At 40.6% G+C, this 25,932-nt stretch overlaps 1 protein-coding gene across 9 annotated transcripts in view; it reads right to left on the reverse strand.

The window, feature by feature from the left end:
• Nucleotides 1-19,752, reverse strand: part of SLC10A7 (solute carrier family 10 member 7) — a 146,559-nt gene extending 126,807 nt beyond the window's left edge. For 3 of the 9 annotated variants that reach the window (XM_027652875.1, XM_027652873.1, XM_027652876.1), the window contains exons 1-4: nt 19,605-19,752; nt 16,118-16,200; nt 11,031-11,167; nt 6,357-6,432 (exon numbers count right to left, since the gene is read on the reverse strand). In XM_027652875.1, the coding sequence (XP_027508676.1) occupies nt 6,357-6,432; nt 11,031-11,167; nt 16,118-16,200; nt 19,605-19,704 (396 nt within the window). In that variant the 5' untranslated portion in view covers nt 19,705-19,752. Of the gene's footprint in view, nt 1-6,355; nt 6,433-11,030; nt 11,168-16,117; nt 16,201-18,513; nt 18,666-19,604 lie in introns of all 9 variants that reach the window. The other 6 variants (XR_003529221.1, XR_003529222.1, XM_027652880.1 and 3 more) reach the window with 4 other exon arrangements.
• Between the last annotated feature and the right edge of the window lie 6,180 nt (nt 19,753-25,932).

The raw sequence follows: 25,932 nt of genomic DNA on the forward strand, positions 1-25,932 counted from the left end.
ATAAAATTAAATAGCAAAGAACACAGAGCCTGGATTATAGGGCACTGGACCTCACTCTCTGCAAATACTTTAATATAAGTATTATTGATTTGTTCAAACTGTCAAAAATGCTTGCTTTGCATAGGTAGTGCATTTCATACAGCACTCCCTGCTAAATAAAGGAAGCTCTTGCACAATATAATTTCACACTGAATTAACCTGCAGACCAAGACAAATACAAAACCACCTTGCTTGAAAAGGCCACTTTTGTCAAGCGTGAGAGCAAGACACTTCTTCTGTCCTGGCTTCTTTATGCCACAAACAGCTTTCAGGGTCAGTGAACGTGCCATAGCAGACAAAAAACTGATATTCCCAGCCAAGCACTGCAGAATAGCAACAGCAAAGCCTCTGAAAACACTCTTCTTACAAAGTCAGATCTAGGACAGTTGGGCAAACACAGCTGCAGAAACACAAGCCTATATGATGATTCCCAGTAGTTTCCAGCCACGGCCCAAGTAGTTTAGTGCAATTTAAACAGGCAATTTTATAACTCTCCAGATTACAGCAGAACTGCTACAAGCACTCCAGAGTGAAAATGCTGAACATGCACAAGGCTGCAAGTGTCATACATCTTAACTGAACAATTTCAGGTACTGTAAGAGATTTAACATATTTTCTTGCACTTCCCTAATCTCTTACACTCCAGGAGCACAGGAGAGGGGCTTTTTCCACTGGACACCTTATGAGCCACATTAAAGACCCTGAGTTAGAGGTAATGGCAACCAGGGACAAAATCAAATCTTACATAAGCCTAACTCAACCACTGACACCTTAGGTTAGTAAATGAGCTGCTTTCTAAAGGTGTTGGGAGAACATGAAACTTCTCACAAACTACATGAAGAGTCTGGAGGTGAAGTGCTTGACTAGGGATTTCAGAAGCCTCATTGTTTGCCTGAATTTGCTGCCACTGAATTAAGAGCAGAGTTGAATGCCTTTGAAAATCCCCTCCACTCTGAACAGTTTTACTAGTGGATCTGTATTATAACTACTAGTGATAATGAAAAGAGAACGGCAAGAGAAGGAAAAAAACCCAGAAGATTCACAATTGCTTTGGGTTACAGAAGATTTGAGAAGACGATGAGAACTGTAGAATATCTAATGGAGCTGCATGACTGGAACACACTACAGTGATGAAATCCACATTGTAAGTAATAATTTGGGCTACTCCTATGCATTGATGGATATAAAATACACTCACCACTGAGGGAAGGAAAAAAACCCTAAGTATCAGTAAATAGTTCAATAAAAACCATCTGCTCAAAGCACAGTAACAATAAAAGTAAACTCTTAGGATACATAAAAAATTAGACTGCAATACTAGAATAGAGTGGGTGAATTTAACAGCACAACAGCTCCTATGTACATACCAGGCTTATGCTGACACAGTTTATATTTGTACATGTGAAGTACAGACATCTTGCCTAAACTTGTCCTCCAACACCCACACATTTCCCAGAGACTTCGGTGTAGTATCTAATGGTAGAATTAGTTATATTTTAGTTTAGAATTATTTAATCTGTGTGGGCAGAAAAAATTTATTCTTAGAAAAGAAAAAAAATTCATGATAGTTTTCTTTTCATGCTACAGTATCACATTTAAAACACAACAGAACTTAATGACTTACCCTTTCATAAACAAAACCTATATATATGAATATTTTAGAGTGCAATTTGGAAATCAAGTTTTAGACAACACTACTGACATATTTAGAGAAGAAAAACTGTATTACAGAAGACAACTAAACACCATGACACGCATAGTTTATTCGAAGATCTCAGACTATTTTGTTTCATAATGTTCATGTGTTACCTTCCAAGGGTAAACACTCATGGTACACTGGTGCATCAGCGTATGAATCACAAACCATTAGAGCTTGTACTTCTTTTTATTCATTTTATTTTGTTTTCTAAAAGGTTAATGTACATGTATACACAGTTCAAAGAACTTCGGATATTTTTAGAGAAATCAATATCTTTCCTGTGACTTTACAGTAGTGTTAGGATTCACTTTTTTTATCTTTACTTAAGAAAACACATCACTCACAAAGAGAGGAATTTTCCAGTCTTCATTTCTCAGTAAATACTCATATGTTATGTATTTTAAAATATCAGTTAAAACTATTGTACATAATTTGTTGGGAAAATGTTGCTGCTCTCACTTGATTCTTTTCCAGAAAGACTACAGCTGTGGATGTTGTAAATTTATAATCAGTTTTATCTTCTACATCTGCTTCAAAAAACAAATCTAAAAATCAATAATAGGACTCTTTCTTTATATCTTATTTCATAAACATCTTTCTAGCTTTTTTCATTGTAGCTTATTTTATATTTCAAAATCTTGCATCACATATGCAACACCTTGTTTTCCAAAAAGGACTAGCAGAGCCACATAAAAGTTGCAAAAAAATAGAACAGCACATTGATTAAGAGGTTTTGTACAAACTATAGCTTTACTGAACAACGAAGAAAACCCTCAATGGTTTTGTTGTATACGAGATAGTGAAATAGCCAAAGTATTCATCAACAAAATGAACTGTCTACCACGATTTATCTGTACAATTCCATCACAGCTCCTGCCTGCTATGTTACACTTTTCAAAAGTATGTCATTAAGCTGCCATAAAAGTCATCACAAATTGCCTTTTCTCCCAAACTGATAATAGACTTATAGATCTAATTTTCAATCTCTTTTCTTCATTACTTTGATTCTTAAGTAGGGTATGACATTTCCTGCCTGAATACTTTGTAGTAATATCTGGCATCTCTACAACACTTCTGTCTGAGTATCTCTGAGGTTTTAATAGGTTTGTCTTTACAGCACCTTGAAATGATGACATATTTATTTCTCTGTCTTGCAGACTCTTAAATACAATTTTTTTTTATAATTTCACTGAAAAACTACAAGCCTTGTTGAAAGAAAATGACACAACAAAGCCTTCTGTGCTGTCAGATGCTATATCATTAAAATCCTGACCCTTCACAGTTCAACAAGAGCAAAGAGCAAATGTAAGGCCTCTGTTTTCCATTCCAATTTTTTTAACTTCGTGGACTGTCCTTTTCACAAATCAAGAGACTGACTGACAGAAACAACTAAGTAATTGAGAAAATACCCACAAATTAAAAATTAGATTTTGATTCTCATGGTGACCTCTCCTCATTTTTTGCCAGTCAACATAGGCAAGTTTTTTTGTTCATATAGGGCTTCATATGCATCAAACTGAATTCAGGACTTGAAACTGGCTGTGCTAATGACCTAAGTGTATTTGTGAAAAAAGCTAGGAATAGGCTGGTTTAGAAAACTGCTTGCAGGGTTAATTAAAGTAACATATAGGAAGCGATCACAAGAGGAACGATGGAAAATCAGGGTGAAGAAGGAGAAACAGTAAAGAAAGAAGAGTTGAAAGACAGTTGAGAGAACAAACCACACATCAGACCAGGCAGAGGACTTCAAGAAACCTGTGAACAGGTCACTGAGTCAAATTTTAGCCCTATCAGACAAGTTGTATTTCTGCTCAACACATCAAGAACAGCTACTTCCACCAAAATAACAGGCAGAATAGCCATAAATCATCTTCCCCTCCTCCAAAATCCAAGATTTCCAAAGCGCCCAAGAGATTTCCTCCCCACTGCTTGCATCTCTCATTTGCCCATGCTTCTCTGGATAGAATGATACTAGCTCCTGGATAGTCTGAATTAGATCTTTTAATTTCTTCCTTATAAAGCTACAGAGATCTTTTTTCCCCTATAATCCCTCTAGAACTAGAGTTCGTGTTTCCTCAGCCCCAGATGTACCACATCCACCATGGCACAGTGCCTGACATGTCTTTGAGAATAATCCAAGTCCAAACTGACATTCAACAGGCACTCCTACTTAGACAAAGAAAACCCCAAACCCTCTATACTGTCATAACACAGTCAACTGCCACAGCTCTTATGTGCTGTTTCAAGGCAACCAAAGAGGTCTCCAGAGCACTTAGGGAGGGTGTGCCTGTACTCTACAGCAGCAGGACACTTCTCAGATTAATTAGTTCATGGGGAGCTTCCTCACTGCATTACTTCTGAGCAAGCTCATTTATCTTCATATTACATTATGCAGTGTAGATACACCCTCAGACAAATCAATTTCTCTAGCTAAGGGATACACACTTGAGGAGGCAAAAGAAGTTTAAGAAACATTATTATGAACAAATGCTCTCACAGTACGATCATTTATATTACCAGTTGACTCCCAGGTTTAAATTCTTTGTATATCAGAATGGATTCAACTCAAAATGAGAAAAAATGTATTGTTCTACTTATGTCAGAGATAAATACATCCATAACAGCTTAGGTGAAGTTTGGTAAGGAGACATGCAAGACTGTTTTCTCCCCTAGCATAAGGGATGTGATTTGCTGTTCTTCAGAAGAAAAATTAGTCTGAATGACAGAGAAGCATCAAATTTCAAAAACACATTTCCATTGGAAACTGGTTCAAATTTGGCAGTAAGTGTGCCACGCATTTTGTGTACGCTGAGTGTGTTTGTATTTTATGTATCTTCTTAGAGCCTGACTGAGAACTCTCAATTCCCAAGACCCAATTCTTGATTCGCTCTGTCTCTCTGCCGTCAGCAGGTATCTGTAAAAGTCACTACAAGGTATGCATTTTTACATTCCTGCAACATCAGAGTGGAACAGAAGACTTTGAGGTTCAAGCTTACCTTGTCAGTGATTTATACAATTACTTATACAAGCCTCACATCATAGAAAGCATCTCTTTTGCTGGTATAAAACACACACCCTCGCCACCCCAGAAGAATGTTACCATAAAAAAGTACATTCTAATGGTCAAGAAACTAGAGCACCTCTCTCCCTCCCACACAGAAATGTTGCGTTATGTTGCTTTCAACTAACCAATCATACTGTAGTTTTTTTCCACAGGAACTTTTCCCTGTTCTAAGGATAGTACAGACAGTGCTAACACGGAATGAGCACTCACTCCATACTTCACTTAATCCTCACTATTCACTGCGTGGTATCTTTGTACAATTTACAGCATCTACATCTAGAATCATAACTAAAAACATTCTCATTTTTCTGTTGATCACTGTTATGTACCTAAATTATTTCCTTATAGTAACTACTCCACAGCACCTCCATCAGACAGTCTTATGATCCTTGTTTCAAGGTAGCAAACTAGGAGACAGTGATATGCATCAGGATTGCCCGTAATTAGAGATGGCTGACTTGAAATACTTTGGGTCTCTCTTCAGAGGATAGAGCAATTAAACAGCACTTTGTCAGTACAAAGTACAACTTCAATCTATTTCATGTGTTTTCAAAGCTGACATTAATCGGCCCCAAGAGTCTGAACTCAGAAAATGAGTTCACAACTAACGGCCATATTTAAAACACATGGTTGAAGTGACTCACTCAACCTCACACAGGAGTTCTACAGCCGAATTAAGATTTTTCTTTAATCCTTCAGAATGACATCCCAATAGCCATGGCTTTAAAACCCAATCTCAGTGTTAATTCTCTCCCTTCCTCACCTACTAGGTCTCATCCACCTTCACCAGTGATGAAGAAGCAGATCTAAAGGAAACAACCTCATTAATTAGCACAGCTGGATTAATTTCCCAAATGCCATTTACCTGGCCTTCCTGAAAATAGCAAGTGCTTTGTGGATAAAGAAAGAGTCTGAAATTACATCAGCATATACCATTTTAAGGCAGAAATTTAACAGGACCAAACTGAGGTTACACCAACAACTTCAATTCCAACATTTCCTACCTGTTGAGAACTTTGCATTGCATCACTGTCTGAGAACTCCACGTTCCCTGAATTTTCACTTCATGCAGTCTCAAATAAAATATAAGATTTAAATCAATGTTTGTATCCCCATCTCACTTGCTACACTTGCAGCTTCAAGCTTGAATTCCTACTACAAGGTCTCTTAATACCATCCAAACAATCTCTCCAAGGGCAGATCTTCAACAAAAAGCTAATGGTCTATGAGATAACCAGTACACAGTACAGGAACACTATATGGTTAGGAATTACAGGGCAGCAACAAGCAGAAATCTCCTAACATTAATTTCTATCAGAAATCTTTCTATCGTCTCAGAAAACTGAGCTGCTTTCAGTTTGACCAATGCCAGTAGATAACATCATTATTTCCTGTTTGACACCAACACAATAACCAGCTTTAATTCTAGGATTTTTTACAAACCACAACAGCATCACATTGCAGTCTGTGCTTTGCCACATGAGCTCATCGGAAGTAAATAATTGTTCAAACTTCTTTTTAAAAAAAGCATTCAAAGATAAAATGAAAACTCACCTCATTTCCACCAACAGCTTTGGTTAAAATTACAGCAGAAGACACAGGAGGTGGCATGCAGCCTACTGTCTGCAAGCTGAAAACAACAAAAAGAATGTTACGGTGCTTACGCGGTACAAACACTAAGCAACATAAAACCTTAAAATACCAAATAGCTGAGTAGAAAGTCTTATCACCAGCACAATGCAACCAGTTTGCAGCCAGTTCAGCCCTGCACTAGCTGGCAGGACTTCTACAGAGGATTTTCTCTTACCAACCAGCAGTGAAGAGTCATGTCACCATTCAAAAAAGCACAAATGCTTAATATCTCTGTGACTCCATTTCCCCAATTAAGTACTGTATCCACCATTCACAAAGATCTCTATACATCTGTCACAGACAACTGCATTCTTGTTCTGATGTAGTAAAGTTGGTAGTGTGCTTTGAGATACCAGTAGCTATTTGGGAAAAAAAATTAGAAATAAGGATGTAAACTCCTATTTTCTTGAAAAGCTGTTCAGTGATAAAAACATTTACTGCAAAGTAGAAGAGCCAGATAACCAGGCTTACTGTTTCAGGTTCTCTCTACACTTTTTTTTTCATCAACCCCTTTAAAAAAAAAATTAAAAAAAAAAAAAATCACAATTAAGCTATCTATACCTGAACATTAAAAGGCCATCAAATGTTTAATTTTATGCACTTGATAAAATCACTTCTTGATAAAAATCACCTGATTGCCATCAAAACATCACCATCTTTCTCCTGCACTTTAGAAACCTAAGATATACTATTATTATTGTCATTTTTGTGCATTGTTTGTGCAGCAAAGTTATTGATGTAGATAGCAAATGGTTTTACAAAGTAAGAAAAAGAGTGGGTGGTGAGCTTTCCTTTGTTTTCAAAGACAGTCTACAAAAACTGGTTATTACAAAAATTAGCTCTATCAAATGTGTATTCAGAAACAACAAGAACATCCCACAATAGACTGCAATTAATTTGGGGGAGAAAGTAAAATAGGGCTTCTGAAGAAAAACTGTGTTGACTTAGAAGGAACAGTAAAGTATGGAATAGGACACTTTGCAAAAGCCCCAAGAGCATGGAACCTATGTATGGTTTCAAGTATTGGAGGTTAAAATGGTATTCCAGTTCAGAACAATGAATTACTGGTGGTGAACTACTCTACACTTGTAACCATGTCACTCCATTCCTGAGAAACAGTGTCGAAAAGCTGTAGCAAACAGAAGTATTAAAACCAGGCAACAGGGAGCATATTAAAGTGCAATTGATACTCTGCAAATATACAAAAAGCTTAAAGAGAAGAAACAGGTAAGTGACACTGATGGTATTCAGTTTGTCAGCTACAGACACTGTGGAAAAGGAAAGAGGTAACCAATGTAAACATCATATAAATCCAATCACAAAGTGCCAAGCACCACCTTGGAAGTATATAATACCTTCAGTTTACAGTGAAATAAGCTATGGCAGCAGAGAGTTGTCAGTACTTAGCAGAATAAGCTCATATTGAAAAGAAAAGAAATGCAGGCAAAAGAAATGGTGTGGAAGAATTTGGAAACATGTATGAAAATATACAGCAGACAAACACATGGCGACTCTGACGTCCATCCCCTACACTGGTTGTGATAGTTATCTCTCTTCTGTGAGGCAGCCAGCTCCTTGAACTTCTCACCTGCACTAGTAAGGGGTGGATTAAGCTCAAAGTTATCCAGAGAGGTACAAAATGTGTGCAAGGGCATTCATCTCAGCTGGCAGGGATTTTCCACACTACAAGGGAAAGATTTAATAATACAATCTCTGTTAACCCTCTCAAATTTAAAATAACACTTTTGGAATTAAGAATAAAAATCAGTATCAAGCAATGGTTTAAATAGTCTTCATATAAAAATATTAATCTAAAAAAAACCTGGTACACACTAAATGGAAATACTTTAAAACATGCACCTGTGAATTTTTTCTTGCTTTGCATCAACTGCACACAATACTACCAATATATAAAGAGATTCCTCTAATGGCCAGCTACAGATTAGTACAGATAAAAACCAACCAACTGCAACATTCCACTGGTTCAGGCCATACTATGAGTACTAACATCAGGGGTCCAAACGCTGTTCTGCTGATAACACTACAGACAACTGAGCAGTAGGGTCTGAAGTCACACATTGTAGATATGGAAGCTTCAAATCCATATCTTATACCCAGTCCTTGCATCTCGTGCCTTACCACTTGTACTGCATATGCTATATGCTAAAAGTGGCAGAAGAGGTGCAAACATTAATAACTGCTTCATGCTCCTTTTCAAAGGGATGCTGTCAATGCAAAATCTAGTCAGCTAATCAAAAAATTAACTTGGGATGATTCCAGTTTCACCTCAAATTTATATATTTCAAATCATTATACAGCAACAAACCTTCTAATATCATCCCAAATGGGGGGGAGGGGGGGCAAAAAAACCCCTGAGCTGTAGAAACACAGATGAAAAAGTGGTACCATCTGAATCTGCCTCTCAAATAACACAGTAAAACAGATCATCACACAGGATGGGAAAATCTACCATGCATTCTGAAGTAAGATGGGAAAAGTACTGTGGGCTGTGCCCTGCAGGTATAACCTTGTACAGAGAGTAGTGGAGAACTCCAGTCCCCAGGGGAGCCACCCTGTTAAAGGGTGCTCCATGCCCTTGGGAGCACATGCCTATTTTTCCAGGCCTTTGTGACAGCTATCAACCAACTTTCACTACAAGCTGTGCTAAATGTGTGATAACTTTGCCAAAACCTGTCCTGTTCCATTCCTGTTTTCATCAGTGTTTCTAAGGGAATAAAAATTACAAATGTGGGGTATTAGGATGAACTTTTGGTTACACAGAGTGGCCACAGCACAAGCAGTTCCTCAAATCTGCTCCTCACACTTATACAGGGACCTGCTTTAAAATGTTTTTCTAGAGTTAGGACAGAGTTCAGTATCTTCTGCACCTGCATCACACTGAAGGTACAGCTCCCATCACGCTCCCTTTGCAGTGCCTGCTGCTCTGAGTGTGTCCTGAACAACAGTATTTATCAAGAAAGTAGTCTTAAAAACATTAAAAAAAACCCCAACCAAGCTACCTTCACTAAACTCCTCAACCTGATCATTCTTTGAATGAAGCCTCAATACAACAGAGTTAATGCACTAAAAGATTAAACACAGCCAAATCAGAAATAGTACTCAAGGAACAAGTGCTTGAAAGGTAGCTTGAAACATGCAGAAGTATACCAGCTCACTGGTAAGACACAGACACACCTTCATGGAAAATGAGGATGGTTTTGGTTCCACATTTAGGGGGATAAACACAAAAGTTTTTGGGTTTGGGGTTTTTCTTTTCTTTTTTACAAAATTACATACAATGTTTAGTTCTACACACAGTTTCACAGGTGTGTATGTATATATATACAGCTGTATTTGTGCATGTAACAGATCATGTCCCTTAAATACTAAGAACACAAGTGGCATAAGAGTCATCAGAAAGGAGGGATAAGAATTGCTTCAAGGAACCAAAAACCCCACAAAAACCTCTTTCACCTTGCACTTTAGCAACTGAAACTCCCCTGGATGAGAAAGGAATTTTAGCAACTGGGGAAAATCATGTCTCATCTGAGAAAAAATTTCACAACTGTTTTACTTTAAAGAATACCCTTTACTGCAAATAGCTAATTGAAAAGGAACATTGTATAGCAATCTTGTTATTTCCTTGATTTACTAACGCTGTTAAGCAAAACAGTGTCAACTTTTAAATGATGTCATCTCAATTTCACCTTCTCACTATCACTGGGACCACTTCACACTTGGTGGAACACCTGGAGAAGCCACTTAAAATAAAACAAAATGCTCTTTCAGGTTTAGGTCTTGTAAAAACAAACATGAGCAGCTTTTTCATTAAACTTTTAAGACAAGGAACTCCCCAAGCAATGTTTCACCAAGCAGTAAGAAACAATGGGTAGTTTTCTAAAATAATTGATTTTTACTTTCCAGTATAGCTGCATGGTGCTAAGTATTGACCTTCCATTCTAAAAAAAAAAAAGAAAAAAACCCCACCTTTTTATTTTTTTGATTTTACATAAAATCTATCACAAGTACACCATCAATGCAGCTGTGGAAGCACACACTGGCAGAGTATACCCAGCATTTAAAAGTCACTGTTTTCATAGTAACTAACTTAGTTTCTGCTCATCTCAAAGTTCTTCTCCTACAAAAACTTTACTTTTTTTTTCCCCCCCATATTTAGCTAGGAGCAGATACTAGAGACGTGCAAGAAATGCTCAATACAGACTATTTAAAAACAGAAGAACAGTATGTGGCATACACAATGCCTATTCACTGACTTCTGGTTTTCCTTCACCATTCCTTTTCTTCCCTCCACATCACTCTTAAGACCCATCACTTCAGCTGTGCTTCATGACAGAGAAAGCCAACCTGTTGCAAGCTCCCTACATATGAGACTAACCGATCACACTTTCTGAAAATGAGACCAAGTTCCTGAAAGGATAATCTTGTGCACATACTTTGTTTTAGACAGCAAAGTGCTGAAGCATAAAATGAACCAGCAAAATCTGTTTAAAATACAACAAAACATCCACTGCAGGATAAGTAGCCCTTTAAGACGACAGCTACAAACATATTTCACTCCATTATGCTTAAACATACCCTTTTAAAAGCCATTCATTTATGGGTGTGATTGATAATAGCTGGAGAAAGACCCATATTGCTGTTGGGAAGAACACAAGTGTAAAAATCTGGACAAAAAGGTGTAGTTTCACATGCATCAAAGCACTTGTCAGCTCCTGCAAAAGAAAAAGAAGAGAGGAAGTTGCAGTCATAACAGCTGAAGTAAGATCACGTTTGTGCTCTTAAAACTAGGATCATCTTTATAATACAAAGAGAGTGCATGTCAAAAAGGTACCTTTAGGGATCATCTGATCTTCCTCTTTAATAATGAAGCACATCCAGACAACATAAAAGCTCTATCTGCTCCTGGGCATTTTTCCAAAAGAATTGTCCACCACTTCAATAATAGTGGAGCTCTCACAAGAGCAGCTTTTCAGCAGGCAGCCTTAGCACTTTGTCACTGCTTCAAAACCTGTGTTAACTACACTGGCAGCTGTTTACTTAACTGACTGCTGATATCAAGAGGCATGAAAACTTGTAGTGCACACATGATTTCAGGTTCTTCTAGTCTAAATAGGGTCACAGACTGTGATTCTCATTTATACTGTAAAAAAAAAAAAAACCAAAAAAAAAAAACCAACAAAAAGAGAGAAAGATGTTTACATTACCAAGCATTCACTTGTGGTGGGTTTTTTTAAGAAAGAATAACAAACATAAAAAGAAAAGTATTTGGTAGCAAACTCATTATTTATTGTATCAACAGGTAGGAAATTTACAGAAAAAAAAAATCTGGTTAATGACAAATAGCAAAGAAAGAACACCAAGACCATAACAAGCTAACAACAGCAAAGCCATAAATTTCAGAGAAATAAAGTGCAAAACACCACTGGAGACTCAGAAAACAACAAAGAAAAATTTAATTTTAAATAGTGTAAGAGTACAGAGGTTTTTGAGTACAAGGAAAGAGCCATGCACATTTCAGCTCATTTCAACTCTCACAGACTGAGAATAAAATTTCCTTTTCCTCTCTCTCTCAAAGTAATTCGCACTCTTTTCAAGTAAACAACGCAAAAGAACTGATGGCACTTTTATTCAAAATCTAATTTGCTAGGATTCTCCAGCTATCTGACACTCCAGATGCATTAAATATATATACATGTATGTTTTAAAAAGTGTAGTTTCATATACAGTAAGGCAGCAGCCAATCTTCAAATGCCACCCTGTCTCAGCTTCAAAACAGTTGAACTTTCATGAAACACGATAAAATACTACATTTTTGACCATCCAAATACCCAGGGACGTTAACTATACATCTGGAAGTACAAACAATTCAGCACTGTGTCCTTGTTACTTTACTTTTCATAATAAAATTAAGTCCCAAATTTGGACTGGGGGGGGGGGGAAAAAGAAAAAGAAAATACACATCCATACATATCCTATTCTTGAGGTTATACAAAACATCGAACTGAAACATACATCTTGATCAAATTTTACTTAGAAAGTATTGTTACATTCAGTGCTTGGTTAACTGAACAAAACAGCATTTTTTTTTAAGCAGGTAATATCACTGCACCAAAAAAAAGGCCTTCTTCACACACAACCTGTCACAGTACCTATGGTGTTTTGAATAGCTTCACTGTAGTACTGTTTCATTTTATCTCAATAAGAAAGTCAAAATGAAACATCTACAGGTATAAAGAGGTATTCTGTACAGAAACAACAGACACCTGGAAATACCTACATAAAAGTGGCCATTTTAGAAGTAAATAACACAATTGGAAGAAAACAAAGTAAGTGACTTCTTCCAGCAAAGCTGCCAAGTCACCTCCAGCCCTGGATTTTGTAGTGGATTGGGGGTACCCATGAAGGTACCCCCAGTCCAGGCACTGTCACATATACAGAAGTGCCCTTTTAATTTCATATTTCTACAATCAGAAAATTCCTTAAAAACAAATGGTTTTAAGAAGATTCTATGATACTTCCAAAAGCAAAATTCAAACCAAAAACTTGGGAAAGCCTCATTGGAACTTCCAGGGAGCAAGGAAGGTGACACAACACAACCAACCCACTGCATGAAGGAATGCTGTATTAGTGGAACAGGTCCTTGCAGATCTAAATTAACAGTCTGGAAAATGTCTCTAGTGATTACCTTTGAGGATATAGTTATTTAGAATAGTTATTATTATAATAGTATACCTTAGACTGTATGATCACAGAACAAATGCTGAGGCAAAGAGCCTTCATCCTCTTAAGCAATCCACAAGGGCTCTCAAAAAAGCAGAAGTCTCAAAAACGTTACTGGAAGCTGTTAGTTATGACTCCGTTTCTTCATGCCAGATAGAAGAGGTTACCTTGTCTTCCCCAGTATTTCAGACCCTTTGGGGAGTTTATCCTATGCCCTGACTGGTCAGTGTGGGTCTGTACTGCCCTCCAGCCATGCTTAGGATGGTCATAGCTGGACTCCTCTGAGCAAATACCCACACAGAGCAAACAGTGTTTTCAGTGGCTTGCCAAATTCCTCATTGAAACGAATAACTCAAGTATGTGGCTTAATTTCTGGGGCCCTATGGGAGGTATCTGCTTTAAAAGAGCAAGCTATCCAGTCCCTGAAAACTGAAATAGCCTTATATTAAGGTGGAATCAAATGTTCTTGTCATTCCTAAACACAGACTATTTCCACGAGTGTAAGAGGACCTCAGTCACCTCTAGTTCTGAAAATGTAACAAGGCCATGCACAGACAGGCTCTACTTGAATGTTGGCAATTATTTTGTAAAACGCTTTCTGAACACATTAGCAAACTTTTTGAGCACACGTTTTCACAGCAGATAACACCAGAAGTGTAACCTTAAAAGAGCATCAGCTATTTCTCATTTTGTCAGATTTATCAGAAGATCTTTGTTCACACTTCTACAACTTTTTATCCTTTCATAAAGCGTATCAAACACTTGTTTCCATGTAACTAATACATTATCCAAAGTAGAACAGCCAGCACACAGATCGAGAACAAATAAAAACAAAAGTAGAAACTATTTAATTTGCAATCCAGTAAAAAAGTGTATTAACTGACTAATAATACCAACTTTAGGTTGTGCCTTAAACAATTAAAACATGCCCCAAAAGTATTTCAGTAAGATCACAACTTGGCCTGCTAACACATTTAAGGATTGGTTTTAACATAGACTTTAGGAAGTAACAGCAGAAGGTACAATGAGTGAAATGGTTTTCTTCCTCTCTATCTTCTACCCCCACGGTAGAAATTGAGGAAAGGCTTAGCTTTTTCCTGAAACATAAAGCTGGATATACAGTACCAGCCCTAAGTGCTGCTCCCAAAAGAATCTGAGATCTGGACCTGGACATAAACATCCACTCCTGTAAAAGCTTCATATACATAAATATATTGCTTTTAGTACCACAGATGAAAAGAAATTATGCAAGTTCAAAGTAGGACACGACATATTGCCCAGGAAACTGTCAGTCATGTCCCCTTAACTGGAAAAAGTTAGAGGTACACTAGCATTGAGAATCTAATCAAGACTTTGATAATGCTATTGATTTCTCTCACAGTTGCGTTACAAATATAAAGTTTCAAGGACACAAACTAGTGAAAGGGAAAGAAATCTTACTTTTTTTTTTTTCCATGCAAAGATTCCTAAACCTGAAAGTAGAAAACTCCACTCATTAATTCTACTCAGGTTTGTATTCTGGGTCCTCTTCTCTGTGGAAGAAAGTGCCTCTCCACAGTCTGTTTCCTTTAGGATTAATTACCATCCCAGGCAAACAGATAACATGGTTCTTCCTGCATCCCCATAGGACCACAGGGCTTTAAATAACTGCTGCAGAATTGACTAAAGTTACTCACTTCACTAACAGTGTGTCCCAGCAGAGCTAGAGGTCCTAGTGCCAGAACTGCCAGCAGAGAGTGGAGGACAGGGCAGCCATCAATTCAAACACCACTAGAACCACAATACAGGTTTAGAAACATCTTTGTTGAGTGCACACTGCTCACCCAAATCCCATTTCACCAGGAGGTAACTGGACAACATTGTGATGATCCTCTCAGGTAATATCATGCAATATATGAGTAACATCACCTGTTAGCACAGCCAACGGCATAAAAGGAATCAAAAAAACTAGACTAGCAGAGACATGCAGTGTTTCACTTCAGCTCTGGCTGCTCCTTCTCTTCTTGGCATATAGCCATCATTTCCTTTCTCCATGCCTCCTTTATACAGCACTAAGAGGTTCTCCACTTTGTCTCTTCTGACTCACAGGTTGTTCCCCTTTGAAAAAGCATGTGACACAAAATTTTAAACAAATCTCAGTGCCTGTGATATGCAGCAGAGCATAGGTACTTCAAATCCTCCTGTCCACAACTAAATCCCATAGGAAAAGATTGCCAAGACTTTGTACCTGTGTATTGGTGTTGCACCTGCAGAGGAACCCTTTTGTGCTGATCCTGGCTGCTGTCCTGTCCCTACACAATGTAGAAACTTAAAGCCACCAGGTCTTTGCTTCTATCAGTCCAGTAGTGACCAGCATAAACAGTTTTACCTGGACAACACACCAGCAGGTGAGTTGAGGCACAGTGAGCTCACACTTTCCCTTTGTGTCCCAGAGAGGCATGGAGAGTTCACACAGTCCCTCTCTACCTGCTGCCCTACCAAGTTCTCCCCTAGGACTCAAAAGCTTTCTGGCCTGTTTCTCAGTTAAGTAGGGAAGCCAAACTGTATAAGGGTTGGCAGAAGGCAGGTGCTAGTGCACTCCTGGACCTCACCCTAATTTGGGTTTGGGACACATCCGGGGTGTAGATCCAGTCTCAAAAGTTTGCTCATCACTTCCACTTAGGTAAAGCCCTGCTAAATCAAACAACCCCCTCCTCTATGGATGCGTGACATTTATTCACGCTCTCCTTCTCATCATCTTCATTACTTTGTGAAGAACTTTCTGAAGTCAAGGAGAGTTATTCCGTAAATTTCTAAAGTTTATCTTCTCTTATTAGCCATCCCCCCAGCACCACCACCAACAGCACAGTCATTCAATATTCCAGTTACATTCAAACCTGACCAAAAGGAACATACAACTTTTTAAAGCATAACAAGAATGAAGCAATGAGAAATTACAGTACCTCAGTTTTTAAGGAGAGTCCACTGTTAAAGAATATAGCTGAAACGGCAATGTAAGTTATGGTAATTTCTGGTTTCAAGGGTCCTAAAAAATATAGACATAGAGAACAAAGTGAATTATAGTTAAAGAGATAATGATATGCTTATACTGTATCAAAGTAAATGAGAATACTTAGAAAAATATATGGAGAAAATATAACCATTAAAGTCTCTAATAAAAAGAATGGGGTTTCTATTAAGTTAAAGAAAGCATGCTGTTCATTTTTAAATAAAAGCAAACCAGTGAAGGGAGAGTGAGTTATGATTCATAAAAATTTGGGTACTGTGATTAGAGGTCATAGAGAACTAACAGGTAAATTCTGGAAATTTGAAAATGGAGAATTTTTCACAGCTCTGTCATCAGAGTATCTGCGTCTGCAAACTCAAACCATACACTCGAATAAAAATATTAGCTGCTACCTGCACAAGGCCATTGATATCATTCACATATTTGCCTCTCACTTCTTGCCCTACAACACACACACCTGTCTGGCTGCCTGCACAGAGGAAACCAAATCATATGTTGCAATGATTTCCTCGGGGCAATACAGTTCTGCACTATTCCCTAACAACAGGGCTGTGGCAAAATGGATCACGTCAGCCCTACAATAAAGCATTTCAGACACTGCTGCAGTGAGATCAGCAAGGGCAGATGCCTGCACCTCCAAGGGTTCCACTATATTAAAGGCTTACATTTGTATATATTTATATACTTTTTTCAGGGACATTAAAATAAAATATTTTTTACGCTCCTATAAAAATGATGAATTCTCTTAATACACTTTGCCTTCAGAGGCCACCGAAATGTATATACTTGGTTTTTCATGAGCATTCAACCAGATACTATATTAGAAAGGAAATATTAGCAGTCTACTTAGAACTAAAGTAATATCCTAACTCTACAAGTGACCAGAAGGTGTCATGAGCAAAACTGCAGGAGCAAACAAGCAACCCCTTTACTCGACATTCCAGAAGAGAAGAACCTTTCTGCGTTCTCGGATGAATGATACATTGATGGTCACACTGGAGTCATGTCAATGATCCTTAAACTAGAGGGATTTGATTGTACAAATCAAATTTGCATCCCAAGTCATTTAAACCCAAATCCTACTCTCAGTGAGAACTCCACTGATGAGACACTAAAACTATATGTGTCAAATACAAAAAACCAAAAAATTACCCAAACGACATATATGAAGCATAAGGAAAAAACCAGGACAGGAAATTCAGGAGTTAAAGTTGCAACCAAGCATGTGGCTAGTTGCAAAATTATAGCATGTTACCCGAATAGATGTAGGGGGAAAAAACCAGAAAGACTGCATAAATATATCTAGTTATACAGAAAACTGTATTTTATATACACAATTCTATGTTTTTTCTAATCTTATTGAAGATTAGAGCATATATGAACATGCACATACACACTAGGCAGACAAACAGTGGGTTAGTCTGGCTAAATTAGGGGTTCTTCCAGGACTCAGCTGTTTGTTTGTTTTTTTTAGGATTTTTCACTGGGCTACCTGAACTCCTTTCACAGGAGAAACCTCTATCACTTGAGCAGTCACACACTCATGGAGCACAGGGAACTCTGGTCACAACAGATCCCCTTCATCTCTGGTCATTTCCTGGTCAGAAAAGTTCTTTTAACAAAGGAACTAAATGGGCTCATTTATCAAATAAGAAAGCACACAAAAAGGGCTTGGTTTATGTCCTGAAGGTGACAACAACACAAATCTTTGTTATTTATGGCACAGTGTTCCACTGGTAGGAATGCTGGGCCATCCACACCATTCAGTAAGGCCCTGCAAATTACAATGCATGGTTATGTCAGCTGGAAGAAGACAAAACTAAGGTTTCTTCATACATGGATATTTCCCATCCCCCACCTCTTCCTGGTTTTAAAAAGAAATTTATTTTTTTTCCCCTCAGAACACTGGGACCACGCAGCTCCAGAAGAGGTATAACCACTTTGGGGAACACGTGCTCACTAGTTTCAATCAACGCTCACGAGACTTTTAAAGCAAGCTGTCCCAGGAACAATACCATGTCAGAGCCTGACATCTCTTTGCAGTAGGATAATTAAATTAAGTGCTCCATCATAGTGCTTCCATGGAGGAAGTTAGCTGAGGAAAAATTATTTCCTATTCTAGCTAAAAGGATCTCCCACACTGCTGTTAACAATCAGCATGACAGTCAAACCAGACATGGACAAAACACCTCTTATCAATTTAAAGTTGTCTTTAAGGTCTGCTGAAAACAAAGCATGGATCCTGCAAGATCCCCACGTGGGTCCTATTCATCTATGCAAAACAGCACACACATGCTAGAAGGAATCCCTGCACAGCAGGAATTTGCCTACCCTGAACTCCATGAAGTACCGGAGCCTTAGCTGACACACCAAGTGTTCAGAGTCATATTTTTTTAAGTCAACTTTCTTTTTTTCCCAGAAGGTAAGAGAGGGAAAAAAGGCTGGCTCCTCAGTGAGAAGCTGTCTATCCTCAAACTTCTGCTCTGTTAAGGAAAAAAAAAAAAAATCTATGCATATAAAAGCCCAGCTAGATTCTTCCTCCCCTCACATAACGTAGAATTACTTAAGGAATTCTGTTCAAGTGTTCTACATTCCTTTTCTTAAATGTTCAGAGAACAATAAGGGAAAAAAACCCATAAAATTTAACTTGTCCTTGAAAACTGTAAACACGTGGAGCTGAAGTTCCAATGAAAACTGACCAGAAGATGCTGCCAGCATTTATCCTTAAAGATACACTGTTTACGTTCAAATAACACTGGATATTTCATCAGCTCCTATTACACTAAACACACAGGACCTCCCTGCTTAGCAAAGGGCAGACCTTTCCTCTGCTTTGCTCACTGTAAGCATCTGACACCACTTCCCATAGGATCGTTTTCACTGTTTGCCCTCATCTTTCGTGAAGAAGTAAGAGGGGACAACGAAAGGAAAAATAAAATCCAAAACTTCAAAATACAAGTGTGCTACTATAAAGTAAAAGTCTGGCACCTGAGAATTTACAAGTTACATCTCCGGGGAAGCTCGCGGATGGCAGAATTCCACACACCGAACTGCGAGGACTTTCATGCCCAGAGCTCTGGAAGTTACGACTTAGTTTAAGCAGGGGCACATCCACGGCAAGTCACTCCTCACCTCCCACCACCACGAACCCAAAAAAGAGCAGGACGCTACTCCAGCCACCGGCACAGCGCCGGGAAAACACCCACGGGGACAACACACCTGGAGACACTTCCCGGGTGCCCGCGGAGCAGTGACCGAGGGGCAGGCGGGGAGAGGGAGCTGCTGAATGGGCAGGGACCCCGCACCGGCGGGGCAGGGGGGGGCAGGAGCCAAAGCACCGCGGGGCTCTCGGGGGGGGTCCCGAGGGGTCCCGGGCTGCGGCGGCTCCGGTGCCCCCGCCGGGGCGCAGTGCCCGCACTCACCGCCTTTGACGCCGACGCCGGGCTCCAGCCGCGCCACCGCGATCACCAGCACAATCCCCAGGATGAACCACTCCTTCCGCAGCCGCTCCAGCAGTCCCATGGCGCTGCCCGCCGCCCGGCGCGGCTGGGCTGGGCTCGGGTGGGCTCGGCTCGGCGCGGAGCTGCGCTCGGGGCGGGGCGCGGCCCCACCGCCCGCCGGCAGGGCCAGCCGGATCCGCTCACAGGAAAAGTCTCACCCACCGCCGCCATCGCTACCACGCACCTCCTAATAGGCGCGCACACCCCGCGCTGCCGCTCACCCGCCCGACTGCGCGCAGCGCCTGCCCCCCCCCCCCCCCCCCCCACGCCCCCGCCGGCTTCGGCCGCCCCCTCGCCGCCCCGCACCCCCGCGGCGAGGCGGGGGCGGCTACCGCACGCCGCGGTGGCGCAAACGGGACGGGCGCCGTGGTGGCCGCTGCCGGCCGGGCGGGCTGGGGGGAGCACGGCGCGCACAGTCGGTCCCGGCGGGCGGGCGCGGGGTTGGGCGTGCGCGGCGGGGCGGGACGGGCGCGGCGGGTGCGTGCGCGCTGCTTTGGTACATTACAACGCCCGCGTGACGCCCGGCGCTTGACGCGCGGGAGGGCGGGCGCGAGCCGGGAACCGCCGGGATCGGGATCCGGGAATGTCGCCAGGAGGGCGGGCGGGGGCCGGGGCTGGCAGTGCAAATACCCACAGCCGGGCTCCCCGCCAGCCCGTGTCGCGGGAGCGGGGAGCGCCGGGCGGGCGGGGGCGGCCCCCGTGTCACGCACCTGTCCCCAGAGCGCGCACACGCCCGCCCGTCCCGTCTCCCGGGCGGACACGGACACGTGGATCGCACGGGACTTCACGGGAGCGGAGGCGGACGCCTGTCTGTCCGCTCGGGGCAGACCCAAAGGCAGCTGCCCGGCCCGCGGGAGAAGCCCCTGTCGCGACATGCCGACAGCATCGCCCGCGGTGTGTCCCGCGGAGCGCCCGCCGGGACAGCTGCTTCCCAGCGGCGGGCGGTTCCCTGGTTTATCTCGGCGCTAAACACATTTCCATTAAAACGGAATGTCGTAAAAACTCATTCCGGTGCTCGACCCGTGCTCTCCATTCCCTATTTCCCTCTTGTCGCGCGTGCCCTATGGATTCATTAGCCCAGCCCTTGCCCGGCCACGACCCCGGCCCTCCAAACCGCATTAACGAGGAAATGATAAAGCGGGAGACGCTCTATCATCCAGCTGCTCCCATCAGCGGCTGTTGGTCCCGCAGGTCGCACACACACGGCAGCCCTCCCGCGGGATTCCCAAATATTTACGCAAGTTTATACTGGACAGCCCCTGTGGGTGTGTTCAGGCTTCAAGGAATAGCCCTGCCACAGGCTTTCTGCTCTCTGCTACCGAGGAAATAAATGTGTACAGCTCAAAAGCTCAGCTGCGATCTCCAAGAGGTGTCCTGTGAGGTTCACTTGTGTAAACATGGATACATCATAGCTGGAATTTTGGAATACGGAGGGAACATGCCTTCTCCCACCCCCAAGTGGATCAAAAACGTGCGGTTTAAAATGATTACTCATTTCACTGCTTGAATAAAGTTTACTGGAGTACATGCAGGTCCTTGCTCCCTTCTCAGACAGAAGGGCCAAATTGCAAAGCCTCACTCCATCTGCCTGTGCAGCCTTAGTGGGTTGGCTGTTTTGGAAGAAAACAAATGCGTAATGGGTGTTTGTCTAGAGCAAGCTGCAATTATAACGAGCGTAGGATTTGATTACTTGGAGGATTTGATTACTGCACAGAAAAGATAAATCAGATGAAGATGTAAAGTTAATGTTTACCATATAAATTACATTAAATCCCTCTGTGGGTACTCCCTCACAGGTGAGGTGGCCCTAGTTCTGCACCATCCATAGATCAGAGGCTTACATCTTTGTGGCTCTGAAAGCACACTAGCAAGAGCATAGGCACAGCAGAGAACCAGGAAGATGTCCAGTGTTTCCCAGCTGGGTTTTTTGTGAATTTGTACACAGTCATGGAGGCCCTAACAGAGATAGGAAGGAGACTTTGCACCCTCTTCCTGATGGTTCCAGCCAGGTGGATGCCTTACAAGATGCAGAGGCCTCGCTCTGCACCAGCAGGGCTAAAAGGCACAAGCAGCTTCAGCACAATTCAGGAAAAAACATAATCATAAATAATCTGTTGAGGCCAAAAGTTATACACTCACAAGTTAGAAGCAGCTGAAATTTATAGTGAATGAAGTTGCTGAAAAGTCAATTGCTGCAGAAGCTGCAGATGGATGCAAAGAACGGACAAGTATGGAGGATGCTCAGTCTGGCAATAAAATTCAATCATACAGTAAAGACAGCAGTCTCACCCTGCTTTTACATCATAGCTTTTACGTGGTACTAACCCAGCCCCTCACTCTTTGTAGGTGGATACTACTTATGAATTTCTAATCTTGGCCACTGTTCAAGTTAATTCTAGGTTCATCTTGCCAACGGGTTTCAGATATTTGCTCACAGCAGATCTAACTGGCAAAAGTTAGAAACCACAGGTTCAGTTCTAGGCTCTGGAAGATGCATCTCAATTTCCCTTCCAAAGAGGGGGAGGATCTTGTGCACAGTCCCAAGCCTGTCTCTTCTTCTCTAAAGAAGGATGAGATACCTCACTGTATATTAGATTTAGAATAGTTAAGAAAAAAGAAAACAAACAAACCCCCAAACAAACCAAACAAACAAACAAAACCCCCACCAACCCAAATGGTCATCAGATGTAACAGAAACAGTTTAGATTTTGTCTATACTTAAAACTAAAAGATAAGCTTTAACAAGGCTCTCTTGCTTTGAGTGGATGCTTTGCCTATAAATTTGTTTCTAAGGGATCTGAAGTTTGTAATAAACATCTTTTGCCAACTGAACTACAAAATACATGGGTTCATGGGGCTCTCTTCCCCTCTAATCTTTAAAATCATATGCAGATCTTTAATCATCTTTAAAATCATCTGCTATGTATCAGAAGACTTGTACAAAGGTATTATAGCAGTTTTGTTTAAAAGATGTTCTGCTATTATTGTGGTAAGCATGTAGGTCTCTTAATTAGATGAAATTGTTCCTGCTTTTAAATAACAGAGCACTCTGAAAGCCCTGCTGTGTCCTACCAGAGGAGAGCAGGAAGAAAGAATTTTATAATTGGCAGGATTCTCACAGATCCTAAATTTGTCTACAAGACAGCATCACTGTTGCTATAAGAGAATTTATCATCTGTTCTGAGGCATTTGCTCAGTATTAGAGAGGGACAATTCAGTGTCATCCAAAACTGTATCATGCAACATTTCACATTCCTCATCAGGTTCCCATACGGAAAATATACATATCCTAATTCGCCACTGGGACTCAACCAGATCCTGGAATGGCCTGGCACATGTATATATTTATTCTCCATTAAATTGAACAAAACCATTTTGGGGTATATTTAGCTGTGGCTTAAGACATAGTACAGGAATGAGAATTTAGCTTCCCTCTGATTTCACATGATCAAGTTTTCATTTTTGTTCAACTGCAAACATACCTCAGGGCTTCCAGATGCTTTCCTGCCTCCAAAGGCCCTTGTGCTTCCTTCTGCATAATACAAAAGCTGCATGACACGCGTAGCTACGTGACACCAAATCCTCAGTGCTCACAGGTAATCTGTTGAAACCAACGGGGCTGTTTATGTGAGCAGCAACTGGTTTTCATGTCTGCAAAGATGCATAAGTGGACTGGACATTTCTGGGCTTCACAGAAATGAACAATCAGTCTGGTGTAGTTTGTAAGCGATGCCGAGACATTGTCTCCCCTTTGTGTCATATGGAGCCCATTTTTATTGTGTACCCAGCCTCTTACCTGCACGATGTACCTTGCTGCCTAATAACTGCACAGTTATTTTAGGGAATGTGCTAGGATTTTAAAATTCCCTAGTAGCAGATGTCATCTGATTATGCCTTTAGACAGAAGAGATTTTAATATAAAGGAGAGGGGATCACGAGATAAAGGGAGCTTAAATGAGAGGAAGAGATAGTGTTAAATAATTTAACCTGAAAAGAACAAAGATATTCAGAATGAACAAGATAAAGAGAGGTGTTAATTATAAATAGGAAAGTTGAGGAGAAAAAGTGGAAATATATGGGAGACGGTTTACAACACATTTATATTTCTCACAAGCACTTAGTGGCATGATCTCAGATTTTCTCAAGGCGCTTGAAGAGATTGCTAAACTGATCCCATTAGCTGGATTTCCTTATGGAAGAGGAGTTCACAGGTCTTTATTCTGTCTTGACCTGGGTGCTTATACTGCTTCAGGCACCTGAAAGAGATCTTTTGCTTGTTGCTACTGAATATTACTGAATGCCTTTGAGTGCTTGGGTATTGCCAGCTGCAGGACTCACCGCCATTAACATAATGCAGTAGTAGGAATTATGTACAAGTTCAATTTAGAACAGCACTTAATGGGTTTTAAACACACCCATAGGTATGCTATTCTAAATAGAAGCTATGAGACAATAAAAGGTTTTGTGAATATTTGGGTTTACCGCTATAATAGTATGATGATTTTTTTTCCCAGAGACTTTAAATGCTTTTTTTTTTCTCAGTTCTTAAATACATAATACTTTTTTTAAAACTTGTAATAAAGGGTCCTCTTATATATTTAGGTATTCAACAAATAAACAATTTTTCTTACTTAAGAGCCCAGTGTGAAATTTTCATGCGATAATCTTAGGCATTGAGAAGAAAATTTAAAAAACAACAAATGGGGACCTTGCTGATCCCTCTCCTAGAACTTTGCTTGTTCTTACAGAGAAATGGAACCTGGCTTACTGATGCTCCACTCACGATATTCTCTTGCCTTCTCCCCCTAGACTGCCAAGAGACCATATATATCTAGGGAAATGTTCATGTTTTACACTTTTTTTGCAGAAATATGGTTTCCCAGTAGACAGCAAGGCCATAATGTATTCAGAAGGTTGCAATAAAAAAAAAAAAAAAAAAAGGCATTTGGCACAATAAAGCTGTGCACTTGATACAAATTACGGGCTTATTTAATTGCAATTCAAAAACACAAGACGAAAAAATTATTTGCTAAAACCATGAAAAGCTGTACATATTTAAACCTGAAAAATGAAAGTGAAAACAGGAAATAGCTTCTCTGAATGATTTTATGGTGAACAACTGGATTTAACCTGTTAAATAAGAGATGTCAGAGATAACATGGGGATACTTTTACATATTTTTCTCCTTACACTTACGAAAATAACCTTCTTATATTACAATAATCATACCAAAACACCTACAATGTGAGCAGTTTCAGTGCAAAAACCTCTGCTGTATTTTTACAGGGGAGAAGCAGCAGATTTATTCCTGGGTGTGTATGCACACGTGCGCAGATGCAAACTTTTTATGATGATTGCAGAGTAATTAACCACTCCTAATGGGGGAAGCATGCAAATCACAGAAAACAAGAGGAGAACAGTCATCCCAGCTTTGTCTTAAGGTTGCTGAAAGCTGGGTTTTAAAAACTTAAGCTTTGTTTTCTAGAAGAAGGGGTAGCAGGGCGTGTCCAAGAGGAAGGACACCCCATGCTCCAAATTTTATATTCTTGGGATGAAAAGTAGAACCCTATTTCTCTCGTGTGTATTCCATTTGATTTTAATACTACCAAAGAGTTTAAAGGTTCAAAGAAACAGGGCAAATTCAGTAGCTTCCCTGAGGGGGAATGCCAGAGAAGACTTTAGACTTTTAGATTTGTTGGTTTGACTTCAATACTGTGGCACCTGTTGCTTCATACCTCTTAGATCTCTGCATGTCGATGCCGTGTCCTGTCTTCACCACAGGCCAGGACCCAGCTCGGCATCAGTCTGGAGAAAAGCAAAGTGCATTCCACAGGCAGAGCTCTGAATAGTTTGGTCAGTTAGGAGACTACAGTCTCAGGATCAGCATGATGTGCAGTAGAAAAGTGCAAGTGTAGACACATCCTTTGTGCTTAGCCCGGCACATTGACTTCTGGTGACTATTTTGAACATCAAAACTTGTTCATTACTTACAGCCTGACCATTCAGTCTCTCCCAGCCATGCCAATTTCCCCTGTGGGATGGAGACCAACCCTCATATTATACATACTAGGGTACCAATTTAGAAAGGTACTGCCTGCTCTTCCCTCAGTTAAGCCAGACCTTTCCAAAAATGCAGGGAAATAGGGGATCTTAAAATCGTATAACTTGACAGTGCCATCATTTACCTACATTGAAGTAAATTCCACAGTATTTACAAATCTAGTTTTCGATCCCAGCCTGTCTGGCCTCT

This window comes from Corapipo altera, unplaced genomic scaffold (assembly GCF_003945725.1).
Source record: "Corapipo altera isolate COAL_440 unplaced genomic scaffold, ASM394572v1 69, whole genome shotgun sequence".
NCBI classification, from domain to species: Eukaryota; Metazoa; Chordata; class Aves; order Passeriformes; family Pipridae; genus Corapipo; species Corapipo altera.